This window comes from Sinocyclocheilus rhinocerous, unplaced genomic scaffold (assembly GCF_001515625.1).
Source record: "Sinocyclocheilus rhinocerous isolate Xijiao unplaced genomic scaffold, SAMN03320098_v1.1 scaffold1063, whole genome shotgun sequence".
Taxonomy (NCBI): Eukaryota; Metazoa; Chordata; class Actinopteri; order Cypriniformes; family Cyprinidae; genus Sinocyclocheilus; species Sinocyclocheilus rhinocerous.
In genome coordinates this window covers 568,291-582,974 of record NW_015625586.1, presented here as the reverse complement: position 1 = coordinate 582,974, position 14,684 = coordinate 568,291, and the positions used below count along the sequence as shown (strand labels likewise).

Sequence of the window (14,684 nt, the reverse complement as noted above, 5' to 3'; positions counted from 1 at the left end):
AGGGACAGAGCGGTGTGGAATAAAGGTAAATTATGTGAAAAATAATGCGTTTTTTAAAAAACGAAGCATTAACACATGTTAGACTGCACCCCATAAACACAGTCAAGCCTAGAAAAAAGCCAGTGAACCACCCCTTTAATCAAACAACAAAAGAGAGAAAATCTCTCATTGCTCTTTACTAAATCACTTTTGTAACTTTAATAAGAAGAAATATATATTTAATTTACACAGTGAAGAATATTCAGTGTTTTTAGACATTTGATTACTTTATAGAGTGTATGCAGCACTTCTTATTTATTTGTTCTACTGTACTTTTTTGTCCTATTGCTTGTAATTAGTTTCTTATTCTTATTTAATCACTGACTGTTTACTTGTCTTCAGTGAGCTTGAGTTTTGTCTTTTTTTTTTTAGGCTAATATTAGTTTTAGCTTTTTGTGATATTGACACTGGTGACAAGAATTCTGAAATTTTTATGCTATAAAAATTTTTGATATCATACAGATCCTATTTAAAGCAAAAAGAACTATATCGTGATATAAACCGTTACTGTGAAATAAAATTACTCATATCGTGATATCTTGGTCAAATCACCCACCCCTAATCTCAAATATTCTATGCACCATGTAAAATACTCTCTGTAAACTCTGTCCACAGGCTTTATGTCCACTCTGCAGTGTCCAACTGGAAGAAATGCCTCCATTCAATCAAACTCAAAGACTCTGTACTGAGTTTGGTGTAAGTAGAATCCTAATGAAGTATGTACACTACCGTTCAAATGTTTGGGGTCGGTTTTTAATGTTTTTGAGAGAAGTCTCTTAGTAGTAAAAGTCTTTACTGTCACATTTGATCAATTTAATGCATCCTTGCCCAATAGAAGTATAAAAATATATTTCAGGAAAAAAAATCTTACTGCACACTTTAGAATGGTAATGTATATACTGTATAAAAAGACTGAAGACGCAATACCAATAATTTCCTACTTTGTCTCTTTGTGGTTCAGACATGTGAAGGGGAGAGTTTTGGTTGCATTAGCTGATGGAACTCTTGCAATCTTCCACAGAGCTGAAGGTTTGCTTCATCTTCCTAATGTTAAACCTATGAGAAAAAGGAAAAGAGTTATTTGTCAAAACTGTTTTGGTATAAATATTTTTCGTTCATGCATTTTATAATAACAAATGTGAAATGTAAACACAGATGGGCAATGGGATCTATCTAACTATCACCTAATGGATCTGGGAAGACCCCACCACTCCATCCGATGCATGGCTGTGGTTCATGACAAAGTCTGGTGTGGCAACAAGAACAAGATCCACGTGATCCAGCCCAAGAGCATGCAGATTGAGGCCAGTCTCAGATAGTGAATGTGATGTCCTCATTATAATCTTTGTCTTGGGACTTCATGTTATGTTTCTCTCTCCTTCATATAGAAATCATTTGACGCTCACCCACGCAAGGAGAGCCAGGTGAGGCAGCTGGCATGGATTGGTGATGGTGTCTGGGTTTCAATCCGCTTGGATTCTACGCTCCGCTTGTACCACGCTCTCACACATCAGCATCTGCAAGATGTGGATATCGAGCCTTACGTCAGCAAGATGCTGGGTAGCGCTTCTCACTTTGTTGCTCTTACTTTAACACTTCTGATTTATAGAGCTCTGTGTAGAGATTCGTTTAGAAGTAAGATTATATGTGTACTTAATTGCCTCCTCTTTGCAAAATTGTACTTTTATTTTATATTTTGTTTTATTTTAGCAATTTATTTATTTTTTTATTCTTATTTATTTAGCAATTTAACAGAAAATGTACACTAAAAACTATTTTAAGTGTATTAAAATAAGATTTTTAAAATGTAAACATATTAGTAATTTATTGTTCATTGTTCTATTTATTGATGGAATAATTTTGCCTAATATTTATCGAAGATCAGAAGTCGCAATATAAATGTTTTACGTTCTATGTTGTCTGTGATTGACAGGTACAGGAAAGTTGGGCTTCTCTTTTGTCAGGATAACTGCGCTGCTGATTGGAGGAAACCGATTGTGGGTGGGGACTGGAAATGGCGTTGTCATCTCAATCCCTCTGACTGAAAGTACGTCTAAGTGGTGTTTGTATGTACACATGCTTTAATGTTAACAAGGTCCTTGATCATCTGAACCATTTCCCTTTCCCTTCACTGATCAGCCAAAACAATTCTCTGTCATTGGTTTATGCTTGTTACTGATACTTTTGGTAGTCAGCCAACTTGCTCTTGCTCTTGCTCATTCTGAAGCTGGCTGACAAAGGAAGTCTTGCCGGTTAAGCTAGTTAAGAGGCTTGAATCTCACCATCCTTCAGTTCATTGCCACCACCCTGGGATTAACCTGCAAACTTTAATGTCATCATCCCAGATCATTAACCGCTAGGTCAACGTCCTCAATCCATTAATTACCCAACAAACCCTGTGCCTCCTCTTGTCGTCTCCTTCCTAGCTTTTCTCTTCCTTTTTCTCTATTATTCCACTACCCTCTTTCACTTTGTTTCATGGGTGTTGCTCTCTTGTCCTGCCTTGTTCCCCTTCCCACTTCCTCCTTCCTGTAGCCGTAGTGCTTCATCGAGGGCAGCTCCTCGGACTGAGGGGTAAGTGTGGAGCATTACAGCTGTCATTATTATCATGTCCCATCACACTTATTTTGGGTACTCCATGGTCTTCTTTCATTTACGTTTCATTGATTAATAAATGTGTTTTTTAAGTGTTTTTTGCATGTTTTGGTCATGAATGAATTATCTCTGTCCTTCTATCCTCATTATTTTGTTTAGTTCTTTTCAGTGTTATTTTATAGAGTGGAATGAAGAGTCATATAAATATATATGGATTTTCAGCAGCTCTTGGTACATACATATGTGACATGGTAACAGAAAGAATTTAAATAAGTAAAACTAAGGAAAATATAATGTGGTATACATCTGGAACAGAAGACTTAATATAAATCCACATATACAGTACATATTTATCAGGAAAACTAAAAATCAGTAATATAATAAAGTCAGTTATTTTTTCAACAAACTAAAAAAGTAAACACTTCAGTCTTCTTTCATTCACTCCATTGTTCAGTAGAATATTTCTGTCAGTGGTTTTAGAATGTTTTAATTATGAATGAATCATCCCTCTGTGCATTACAATCATCATGTTAATTATGTTTAATTTTTTTCACGTTTTTTGTGTGTCTATGAATATCTGTGGATATTTTTGCATGCTTTGATCTGTTTATAACAGCAGATTTGTTTATTTAAGCATTTGTAGTCCCTGTGAGTTTCTGTAATTGGTTGTTACGCTTTCTGATTGGCGGCTTGTGTTCCCTTGCAGCCAATAAGGTGTCGCCCACGTCGTCGGGGGGCGTGATCCATGTATATGCAGATGACAGTAACTCTGAGAAGAGTAGCTTCATACCATACTGCTCTATGGCACAGGCTCAACTCTGTTTTCATGGACACAGAGATGCCGTCAAATTCTTCGTGTCAGTGCCAGGTTAGTGTCAATTTTAAATATTTGAGAATATATATATATATTCAAAAAAATTTTCTTACAGTGACATGCATGCATCTCATCTGTCGTTTTCAGGCGATGTGTTGGCCACCCTGAATGGTAGCGTGTTAGACAGTCCGTCAGAGTCTCAGGGGTCCTCAGCCCCGACAGACACAGAAGCACAGAGTGTTCAGAACGTGCTGGTGCTGAGTGGAGGAGAGGGTTATATCGACTTCCGTATCGGTGAGAAACAACTAACACACTAAATGAGCATGTTTGTTTGGTCATATATAACCATTAATAGCATTTCCTCATTATCTTTCTCAGGTGACGGTGAAGATGAGACAGAGGAAGCAGATGGTGAAGCTCCTCAGATGAAGCCAGCGTTGTCTAAAGCAGAGAGGAGTCATATCATCGTGTGGCAGGTGTCTTATGGTCCGGAGTGACATGAACAGACACCTCCTGCCTGCCCCCCTTTCCGCCCTATAAGTCCGCCCCCAAAGATGAAGTATGAATCCTTTCTGTAACTACGCCCCGAATACTGTACCTAAGCTATGTAACTACCACGGCCTTGTAACTACCCCTTTAAAGTCTTATATTGACCCAGTTTGCCTGTATTTTCCTACCCTCAATTATAACTAGCTGTACGATCCTTCAATCTACCTTGTAACGTTCCCTTCCCAACAAAAAAACACACAAAGTTCAAGAACCTCCTGCATCTTATGACTGAATGGCAATTTCAGATGAAATATAAACAGCTTAAACAAGTACCAAACTACGTTCCTGAAAGAACTACCCATTTTTGCCAAATACCCTGACCTTTATATTTACAGTCCGTCAGCACACAGCTCACTGAACGACAGGAATTTGCCATGAACTCAAGTGACTTCAGAGATGAGAGGAATCATTTTTCTAGATGTGTAATGGAATACAAGAGGGAAAACGCAAAAGAGACCTCAATATGTAAATACTGGATTGCAGCATGGACTGCAGAGAGAAATAAGAGTGAATATTTGATGATTTGTCAGGATTTGTTGGCAATGTAGCACAACCCAAACGTCCCAATGCTATTTCAACTCATTATTAAGTACTTATGTAAAAGAATATTTAACAAAACTGATTTAAACAGCTCAAAATCCCTTCAACCATTTGCAGCTATCCATTTTCCATTCTCAGTGAGATGTGTGCTGACTAGCTCTACTAACTTCCCTCTGGGATTAAGAATGAGGTTAACAGCTAAACCGAAGCCTTCGATTGGACGAGGTTTGAAAGAGATGGATGTCCCATTCGCATTGTATGTAAATCATCACTCTGTGTTCTCTGCGTGGTTAAGTATTAAGAAATAAACATGTTTATGTGCTGAATACTTCTGCCTTCAGTGCCATAATTTGTTGAAATGCTGTCAAGTCTTCATAGTATTTTCTTTGAATTAGTAGGTAGAGCAATACTTTATACACATTTTAAAAATATTTTAGTGGAAAATACACCATTATTTTTTTTTCTTTGAAGGAAAATAATAGCTTTATTCAAAAATGCATTGATCAATGCTGAGCTAAACTAAAATACACTAGTAATGCTACAAAAGATTTCTATTTCAAATAAACCCTTCTTTTGAACTCTATTTATCAAAGAATCCTGAAAAAAAAAAAGATTTTCACATTAAATCAACATATTAGAATGATTTCTGAAGGATCATGACTGCTGATTTCAGCTTTGAAATCACTGGAATAAATGTATTTCTATAATATATTAAAAAGATTTTAAGATGTTACTATTTTGACTGTATTTGATCAACTAAATGCAGCCTTAATACGCTATGAGACATACTTTTTTCTAACATTTAAAAATCTTAGCAAACCCAAACTTTTGTATAGTTTACACAAAATAATACATACAAAGACAAATGAACAAAGGAATAATTTATTTGTAAAGTAAGGCGCCCTTTGGTCAGCTGAGTTCCAAGCACTAGAGTAAGACAAAGCATTGCTGGGATATTCAAGTCAGTTTTTTTGAGAGCATGCTGGCTCTTTATCATTCATTATTGCTTTCCTTTTGAGTCATGATTAATACATGTATTTTACAGAGTGCATCAAGATGACAAGAAGCATTTCCATATCAAAAGTTGGATGTAAAAATGTAAACAACATCTTTCAAGTGGATGTAAACACCTCAAATAAAAGTAGTGCATGACTTACCAACCTACTAAAGATTAGTAATGAAGTGAATATCTGTGAAGATTAAACATTTGCAAAGAAAGCAGTAAGAAAACCATTACATTCCAGATAGCTTGACCAATAACTGGATTTCAGGGAATTCAAACAGATGCAGGTTACTCTGTCAACATACCTAGCTAGCTTTTCCTTTTTATTGTTTTGGTCACTTTATGGCTTGTAAGGAGCAGATGAAGCTGCAGAAGCTGTATTGAATGAAGACTGCGTGAGTGTTATATGATGGGTTTCAAGCATAGATCCAGCGCTCATTGCACTCTTCCCAGCAGAACAACTCGTGATGCTTGAACCACAGTGAAATCTCTCTCTGAGCACTTTCAACTGAATCACTGCCATGAATCACATTCCTGCACAACATGGGGGAAAAAAAACAATTTAACAAGCATTCATGTAAATACAGTTATAGATAAATTCATGCAACGCAGTCGTGTCAATGAATAATACTTCAAATCTATATACCATGAGGAAATATTTACTTTGAAACAACTTACTACTGCTAATAATTTCACAAATAATTACAAAAAACATTGAATTTAACATGAAATTTTAAAGCAGAAAGACTGAAATAGTATTTTCTTCAATCAACTTTTTTTTAAATTTACAACTTTTAACAATCTATCTATCTATCTATTGTTTAAAACACACAAACTAACCTGCCCACTTCAACACAATAGTCTCCTCTGATAGTGCCTGGGAGAGAGTCTGCTGGGTTTGTCTCTCCAAGCATCTTTCTGGCAGTCTTTACCACATCCAGCCCTTGCCATACCTTGATAAAGACATACAGATAGACACACATAAGTATGACATGCCATTACAAGTCTTAAGATGCAAAAATCATAGCAGCATAAATGCAGAACTCATATTTTGGAGGGTCTGTTCTCCTTACCATTGCAACAATGGGTCCAGAGCTCATGTATTTGACCAAGCCGCTGTAGAAAGGCTTCTCCCTCAGGTCCCTGTAGTGTTGTCTGAGTTCCTCCTCTGATGCCTACAGGCGTAAATGAATACATTAATGCCAATGATATATTCTCCAAGTAAATATAATGTGAAAGATGCTGCAGTGCTCTCACCTGCAGGAGCTTCATGCCGACCAGTTTGAAACCCTTGCGCTCGAAGCGGCGGATGATTTCACCGAGCAGCCTGCGCTGAACTCCGTCTGGCTTCACTGCGATGAACGTGCGCTCGTTTGTGCCGGTCCATCCTGCAATCAATGTCTGAGATTAAACTGTCCTCTTGACTGACTCTCAAAGACATTGCTTGTTTGTGTACAGAAGAACTTTAGTACACAGAAATAAAAAAAAACCCAGATCTGATTGGTACAAGTTATTATGTGTGGTATTCTAATTTATTACACATATCACATAAAAACACATTTGATTTGTAGAATTTAGTATCAGTGGTTTTCAAATTTATTACACAGTTCATTCTGATTGGTCAGTCACGGCATTTACATTTATTATTAATTACCGTTTCTTTCATAACTGTTCTTGCGGTCCAATTTAAACTTGAATATTTTATATATATATATATTTGGCCGAGATACAACTATTTGAAAATCTGGAATCTGAGGTGCAAAAAAAAAATATAATATGTGAGAAAATCGCCTTTAAAGTTGTCCAAATGAAGTTCTTAGCAATGCATATTACTAATCAAAAATAAAGTTTTGATATATATATAATAATCTAAATGTTGAGAAAATCGCCTTTAAAGTTGTCCAAATGAAGTTCTTAGCAATGCATATTACTAATCAAAAATAAAGTTTTGATATATATACGGTAGGAAATTTACAAAATATTTTCATGGAACGTGGTCTTTACTTAACATCCTAATGATTTTTGGCATCAAAGAAAACTCGATAATTTTGACCCAGGCAGTGTATTTGCTACAAATATACCAGTGTTACTTATGACTGGTTTTATGGTCCAGGGTCACATAAGTATTCGAGTAATAAGCGAGACACTTTAGCGAAACTATTCGCTTAAAACCCATTCAGTGTTACAAAGTTTATTTTGACTGACTGTACATAATCCCCAATAAAACGCCTAACAGATATATTATAATATGGTATATAAAAAAAATGAAAAATGTCAAAATAAATGTACACATTATTTGAAAACAGCATATGCCCTATTAATACCAAAGGAATAAACCTCTTAGTGCTCGCCACCTGTCTGCATAAGTCGCAAAAATAACCGACGCAATCAGAACGCATGTTCTAAATCAAATATATTATTTATATTTACATAAAGATAAATATGATTACACTTCTATAAAACCCATACAAAAGTAGTCGATATAACACCAGCGCGATCTTGTTCTATTCGAGGTCAATGCAATATCGTGTGCATTGAAGTGGCTTGAGGTGTCTTTGTAATAGCAGGTGCTCTTCTGCATACCTGATTCAATGATCCTGGCGTGTTTTGCCGCTAAATCCGCGAGCTCTTTTGTGTCAGACAACGACCTTTTAGAGCCCATTATTATGTGTGCAGCAGTCTCGCGCGGTGCAGCACACCAACTGACCAATCACGGGTGAGCACTGCGCAGGAAAACACTCAAGAACCAATCAGAGCAACGCAAACGGCACTATTAATAGGATCTAGCTAAGAACAGAGTCTGAGAGAACGCGTTCTATTACCTGTTTTCTAAATATTATTATTATCATTTTTAAGGTTATGTATATTCAGGGCTGGGAACAATCACAAAATGTTATTCGTTAGCAGCGCAGACTGGGACCCAAGACACATTTCTAGGTGGTAACCTACTTAGGGAGATGAATGACGTGAATGGGCCGCATGTGTTAAAGCGAAATGCTTTGCATTGTAACGTTAATGCATGTTGCGGTAACTTCGTATGCTTTAGCTCTGAAACACAGTACAGTCTCGCCTAAAACGTGGCCGTTTGGGCGTACACACGTAGCGCCGTAACTTGTGCATCAGGCTAGCAAACAATAACTCGCGAGATGAAGTAAACTGAGACGCAGACATGAGGACCGCTCGAGTCGCTCCGTCACTTGAAACTGAATCAGCATACGAACGGCTAAATTTCACCTAAGGCGCTACTTACCAGTCTTGAAAATGTTCGCAAATATCGTTAAGCAAAGTATGATCATCTTTGCAGTCCAAAGCGGCGGCTGCCTCTCAAGAGTTTCGGGAGAGAGAGAGGGAGTGGCGCTAGGTGACATGCGCGTGCGTGTCTTATTTTGCATGTCCGCACCCGTTTTTATACAGTCTATGGTCCGCACTAGTTAGGCAACATCTTGAAAACACCCCGTATGCATATAATTCTTCGATTAATGTACACATTGAGGGGAAAAAAGAAACATTACTCCAGGGGGGAAAAATAATCACAAAAAAGTCGAAATCAAAAAACACCCTTCATATATCAACAAACTGTGCAGAAAATAAAAATAAAATTAAAAGCAAGGAAGAATAAAAAAAATAAATAAATAAAATAAAAAAATAAAAAAAATATATATATATATTATGTAATAGTAATATAAGTTTAAATAGCATTATTTATATATCAGTTTTAGTGAGATGCTTTGTTGCTTGAAATATATAAATAAAATAAAAAAATAAAAAATATATATATATATATACACACACACTACAGAAATTGATCCAAAGTCCGAGTTGGAAACACATTGAAAAATGTTTTGTCTTTTTTTGTCAAGTTTTGGAATATTTGTCCGCTCCCCAAATTTGTCACTACCAAAACACAGTAATAATAATTTAATTAGAAGGGTTATATTGACCTATTAAGATTTTGCTTACATCTATTTTATTAAAACATTTTCAGAGGTGAATCAATAATTAAATTTTTTACAATATTTCAAGTGTGATATATGAGATTTGAATTTTTCTTTGTAACAGGCAAAAAGTTGATCATACTGATTTCAAAGTTAAGGATTCATTAGTTTGAAAATACACTGAACCAAAAACTATCAAAACATCTTAGCTGATAATTCCGTATACTTTATTTTTGACAGTGACAGCGGTAGTGACAGCACATTTTCGGTAGTGACGGTAATGCTTTGGTAGCGACCGCATCACATTACAGAATTTTAACTCACATACAAAGACTAATAAAACATACTAAAATACAAAAAAAATTGCACAACTCTACTAAAATTGTTTATTTCCCCCAAAATATGAGGATTATGCGTTTCCTTTTGTCACTACCGAAACAATATGTTTCTGTAGTGACAATTTTAGATACTTTTGAACCTAGCTCAAAGATGCTAATCAACACATGATTAGCTAGCACAGTTCTGAACAGTGGTATACATATAAAAACTAAATGTTATGGAATAACTCCCAAAAAAGTGTGCTTAATTGCAGAAAAAAGGTGTTCTGTAGTAACGTTCCTTAAAGTTACACACAGACTTTTCAGAGTTTTGAACACATTTACCTCAAAATGATGGGACCTATCTACTCACACCTTATAGGTATGAGAGAGGGGGACACAGGAATATTTCCTGATCATAAATTTATGGGTTTAGTTCAAATCAGTCTCGGCCAATGGACTAAAACATACACCGTCTCGTTAGTGACATGAAAAATCCGGGACACATTTTTTTTTACATTAAGTTTCATAATTTACAAAGAAAATATCAAATAAACATTTTTTTGAACTGTACTTTTTAAAAGAATAAAAAAAAGATACTTTTAAAAACAACAATGGAGAAAATTAAAAAAATTATTAAGCTTTCTAATATTTTAAATATTGTGGGTTTCAATAGCTAATAGAAGGATCATAATAAACATCTAAGATTTGAATACTTAAATGCTTTTTAAATATATATATATATATATATATATATATATATATGGGATACCTGGTTTAAATATGCATGGTAAAGGTTAAAAACATAGTTTTTGCCCAATTATTCTCAATTGTGATTTTCACTTAATTTTAATGACTGAGATTATTTTTAGAATTAAAATTTGACATTAGGCATAATTGCAAGACAACTCATTTTCAAATTTAGACCAAATTCACTTGACCCATTTTTATTCTTTATCTGAAAATAATGCATACAACTTCATATTTAGCTCACATACTGTAAAGAATATCACACAGATATTAACTTGACGACAAAAAAACTGAGTCTTTCCACAGAGGATTATCCTTTTGGGTTTGGTCATATGTCCAAACAGATCTCCTTCTTCCCCCGCCATCATTAGCCACATGATCCCAGGAAGATAGATGAAAATGTAAGGCTATATTTTGTTTTACCAAAATACAGCATTAAAACACAAACTAGACTTTAACCAGCCAGCAGTGCCTATAAAATTAGGAACAAAAGAAGCAGTTCCTATCAAGACCACTGCAATAGAACTCAGATCTCCTCGCTATGACCTTAACCCCTCTGAAGTGGACCGGAGCATCAGACAGGTGTACCCTCCTGTTTCTTCTTCTCACCCTGATTCCTGAAGTACTCATAATTGAGCAGGGCATCTCGTTTCAATGGGAGAGTGGGCTCTGGGACAGTGCTGGCATCCACACCTAGCTGCTTGGCTTGCTGGGCCAGGATCATCGCACGCAGGAGAGGCGGGTATCTCGCGTAACGCACAGGAGGCTCAGGGACAGGTTCACAGCGTTTGAAGACCTCTTCTTCATGTTTGGGCACCAGTCGCCAGTCATGGTACATCACCTTATCCACTTCACGCTCTCTAGGCTCCTCTTTACCTGAAACACACATCCAAACAATGTGTCACAGTAAGGTTGCTGTATTTATTTGCTATATTTGTTTACTTTGTATAATTCTACTGAAAATATAAAATCTTGTCATTCATTCATTACCGTTCAAGTTTGTGGTCGGTAAATTTTTTGCTCATTTAAAAAAAAAAAGAAGAAAGAAAGTCTCATTCTTACCAAAGCTGCATTTATTTGATCAAGAATACATTAAAAACAGTAATATTGTGAAATATTATTACAATTTAAAATGATTGTTTACTGTAATTTATTACTGTGATGGCAAAGCTGAATTTTGAGCAGTCATTGCACCAGTCTTGCACCTTCAGAAATTATTCTAATATGTCCATTTGGTGCTCAAGAAACATTTCTTATTATTATTGCTAAAAACAGTTGTGCTGCTTAATATTTTTGTAGAATCCGTGATAAAAAAGTTCAGGATTCTGTGATGAATAAAAAGTTCAAAAGAATAACATTTATTTGAAATCGAACTCTTTTATAACGTTATAATAGTCTTTGTCACTTTTCATCGATTCAATGCATTCTCGCTTAATTTAGTTTCCTTACAAAAAATCTATATATAGCAGTGCCACAACACCAAAATACTGCATAGCTAGTGTAGAAGTGATACGGCAGAACAAAAGAGGAAAGACATTTTTTTTAAGGAACTACCTTTTATTAAAAATAAGTGGCATTATTTATGTTTGTGGATTAGTTAGTTGTTCACAGAGAAGGTAGGCCTGGGCGATAAAATGTAATGCATAAATACATGATGCTGTTTTGTTCATAATTGTTTATGCAATTTACGAAATTATATTTGATTTTTATGAGTTAATTTAGACGTAATGCACGTTTTTTAATAGAGTTACTTCCTTGCGTTGACAATTTAAATGCGCTGCATTATTTTGCTCATTGCGCCCTCCTGTGGCCTCGGGAGACAAGACAAAAGTTTCCTTAAGACCCATTTAATCTGGATATAAAACATTAGAAATGAGATATTTGTTTAATTTTTATTTTTGTGTTTGATTGTTAAAACAAAAATATTTGTTGTCTCAATAAATTGGGTTAATTTAAAAATACAGTGGTTAAATTAAAACATTTTTTCTATTGCTCTTTTGTTTTAAAAAATGTTATAAAAAAAGTCAATAATTATCGATACCGAACGATATGAAATATTATATCATTGATACATTTTTTTGTTATATCGCCCAGCCCTAAGAGAAGGTTTTTTTTTTTTTTACCTTTAAATGTTAGAACGCCCCATGCTTTCCCATGATCCATGTTCTAAAGAAGAAAACATCAGTGTTTGAATTCACACACACACTCAAACATAATCATTTGCACAATTATTTATGTTGTTGCATGGGTTAAAATAATCACAGCTAGACTGACAATGCAGAAGACAAAAACCACACAAATACAGGCAGAACGTACCTCTGCTGTATAATCCACCTTGACTTTTGTTATTTTCCAGTAGCATGGCTCTGTATGCTCGTCCAGCCATGACTTGCGTGTAAAGAGTCGACCCACACCAAACATGCGCATGCCAGCCAGTAACAAAAAGAGGCGTGTTTCTTGCCGCACATCTTTCCAAGCCAACACTGGCAGCTTTTTGCCAGTGAAGGGTCGTGTCATGGTGTCGTAGTCTAGCGCATAGCGCTGAGAGTCCTGGGGTCGATTCTTCAGCTCCCGGTAGGCCCGGATCTTCCGTGCCATCTCGGCTATAAGCCTCAGACGCTTTTTCTTTACCATGCTGCCTGGATGACCGATAAAAAAATTACAAAAAAAGTAAAATATGGACATAAATATAACAAAACATCAGATTTCACAAAAAAATGTCCCGTCATCATACACTCACCTTACAAACCTTGTAAACAGTTGACGGCAGTCAATGAGCATTTTTTTTTTTACATACTATTGGAAGTCAATGGCTACCAGCAACTGTTTAATTACCCACATTCTTCAAAATATCTTCTTTTGTGAAGAAAGAAGAAATAAACTCATACAGGGTTGGAAGACTTGAGGGTGAGTTAAGTTTACAATTTTCAGTTTTGGGTAAACTATCAAAAACATTATGAAATTCATAGAATGTTTTCAGTTAAATTTTTCACTCAAATTGTTATGCTGATGATAATACAATTTGAAAAAAAAAAAAAAAAAAAAAAAAAAATGCAAATACAAAATTAAAAGCATTATTACTTGACTTTAGGATTACACTGCGTATAAAGGCCTGGGAACTCACACAGAATTATAATAAACTGAAAAAAAAGTCTTAAATGGTTGCTAAGTCTATTGTTATATACAAATACGATATTATATGAAGTATTATATGAAAAATACGATTAAAAGCATGATACACTGTTACATGGACATGTATGTATTTTGCACAAAAACACTTGAAGACCTCAAATCTCACCTGAATTTGAATGAATTTCAAATGATCAGTAATTATAAGTCTACTTTCAAATTACACATTACGATATGGGTTTTCAAGTCATATTTAAAAGGAAACTCAAGATCATATCAAATCAGTATGATCAAGGTTATATAAAGACCATAGACTGTAAAAAAGACATGCGATTGACAGCTATAGCTGACTTCATTGATCTAATGCGTATAACACACGCAGCGTTATGTGCATATCTTGCCAATATTGTGGACGTATGCTAATATAAACGTAAATATATCACATAGAGACATCTGACCAGTCACTACATTTAACGGAGCAGCTAAACAATCAGCTGCAGTCTTGCGCACACATGCTCCACGTGTTACAGCCCGTTGAATCATAGGATATTAGATATTATACACATGGAAACAAACCACTTCAGCCAAAGTCGGCAGAAGAATAGCAAATTAAATAAATAAAAAATAAGCGTGCATTTCACAGCCTTTTTCTGTCAATGACAGTTATCTCACCTGTCTGTTTGACTTGACCTCCACAAATACGTCACGCCTTCTGCTGTTCGTCAGTGAAACAGGTCCGCGTGCGTATTCCGGTTCCGCTCAGCGCGAGCGCTCCAGTGTTGCCAACTTAGCAATTTTGTTGCTAAATTTAGCAACTTTTCAGACTACCCTAGCAACTTTTTATTCCAAAAGCACCTAGCAACAAATTTAGCAATTTTAAACATTTATTTGACAACTTTTAGCAAATTTTGATAAGGACTCAGACAATAAAAAGGCACACATTGTCCATCCAAATTAGGCTACACAAAAAGAGGAAACCAAAGATGCCTAGCAGTACACACATCACGTGAATT

General features: G+C 35.5%; 3 protein-coding genes across 16 annotated transcripts in view; 1 reads left to right on the top strand and 2 right to left on the bottom strand.

The window, feature by feature from the left end:
* Nucleotides 1-4,862, top strand: part of mapk8ip3 (mitogen-activated protein kinase 8 interacting protein 3) — a 32,860-nt gene extending 27,998 nt beyond the window's left edge. For 11 of the 12 annotated variants that reach the window (XM_016570778.1, XM_016570784.1, XM_016570770.1 and 8 more), the window contains 9 exons: nt 655-735; nt 1,001-1,068; nt 1,195-1,343; nt 1,428-1,599; nt 1,973-2,086; nt 2,575-2,613; nt 3,341-3,502; nt 3,596-3,742; nt 3,827-4,862. In XM_016570778.1, coding sequence (XP_016426264.1) covers nt 655-735; nt 1,001-1,068; nt 1,195-1,343; nt 1,428-1,599; nt 1,973-2,086; nt 2,575-2,613; nt 3,341-3,502; nt 3,596-3,742; nt 3,827-3,945 — 1,051 coding nt within the window. In that variant the 3' untranslated portion in view covers nt 3,946-4,862. The remainder of the gene's footprint in view (nt 1-654; nt 736-1,000; nt 1,069-1,194; nt 1,344-1,427; nt 1,600-1,972; nt 2,087-2,574; nt 2,614-3,340; nt 3,503-3,595; nt 3,743-3,826) is intronic. The other variant, XM_016570796.1, reaches the window with a different exon arrangement.
* A 535-nt stretch (nt 4,863-5,397) lies between these two features.
* Nucleotides 5,398-8,929, bottom strand: nme3 (NME/NM23 nucleoside diphosphate kinase 3). Of its 3 annotated transcripts, XR_001641588.1 has the most exons (6): nt 8,791-8,929; nt 6,798-6,928; nt 6,614-6,715; nt 6,381-6,493; nt 5,846-6,074; nt 5,398-5,727 (listed from the first exon to the last, which is right to left on the bottom strand). XR_001641588.1 is itself a non-coding variant. In XM_016570883.1 (5 exons), exons 1-5 carry the CDS (start codon nt 8,906-8,908, stop codon nt 5,957-5,959), a joined length of 582 nt encoding a protein of 193 aa, XP_016426369.1. In that variant the 5' UTR covers nt 8,909-8,929; the 3' UTR covers nt 5,398-5,956. The 3 variants fall into 3 exon arrangements, 2 of the variants coding, with proteins under 2 accessions (XP_016426369.1, XP_016426381.1); XM_016570883.1 differs by having other exon boundaries at nt 5,398-6,074; XM_016570895.1 differs by lacking the exon at nt 8,791-8,929 and adding an exon at nt 8,124-8,255 and having other exon boundaries at nt 5,398-6,074.
* Nucleotides 8,930-10,723: 1,794 nt separating this feature from the next.
* mrps34 (mitochondrial ribosomal protein S34) lies at nt 10,724-14,439 on the bottom strand. Its single transcript, XM_016570871.1, has 4 exons — nt 14,344-14,439; nt 12,859-13,181; nt 12,666-12,708; nt 10,724-11,418 (listed from the first exon to the last, which is right to left on the bottom strand). Exons 2-4 carry the CDS (start codon nt 13,174-13,176, stop codon nt 11,117-11,119), a joined length of 663 nt encoding a protein of 220 aa, XP_016426357.1. The 5' UTR covers nt 13,177-13,181; nt 14,344-14,439; the 3' UTR covers nt 10,724-11,116.
* Between the last annotated feature and the right edge of the window lie 245 nt (nt 14,440-14,684).

Excerpts from the sequence above, each read along its gene's own strand:
- mrps34 (XM_016570871.1), bottom strand. The coding sequence starts at position 13,176 with ATGGTAAAGAAAAAGCGTCTGAGGCTTATAGCCGAGATGGCACGGAAG. Across the intron at positions 12,709-12,858 it reads AGGTGGATTATACAGCAGAG|AACATGGATCATGGGAAAGC; the intron begins GTACGTTCTGCC and ends TTTCTTCTTTAG. Across the intron at positions 11,419-12,665 it reads GGGCGTTCTAACATTTAAAG|GTAAAGAGGAGCCTAGAGAG; the intron begins GTAAAAAAAAAA and ends TGTGTGTTTCAG.
- nme3 (XM_016570883.1), bottom strand. The coding sequence starts at position 8,908 with ATGTCACCTAGCGCCACTCCCTCTCTCTCTCCCGAAACTCTTGAGAGG. Across the intron at positions 6,716-6,797 it reads TCGGCATGAAGCTCCTGCAG|GCATCAGAGGAGGAACTCAG; the intron begins GTGAGAGCACTG and ends TTACGCCTGTAG. Across the intron at positions 6,494-6,613 it reads CTGGACCCATTGTTGCAATG|GTATGGCAAGGGCTGGATGT; the intron begins GTAAGGAGAACA and ends GTCTTTATCAAG.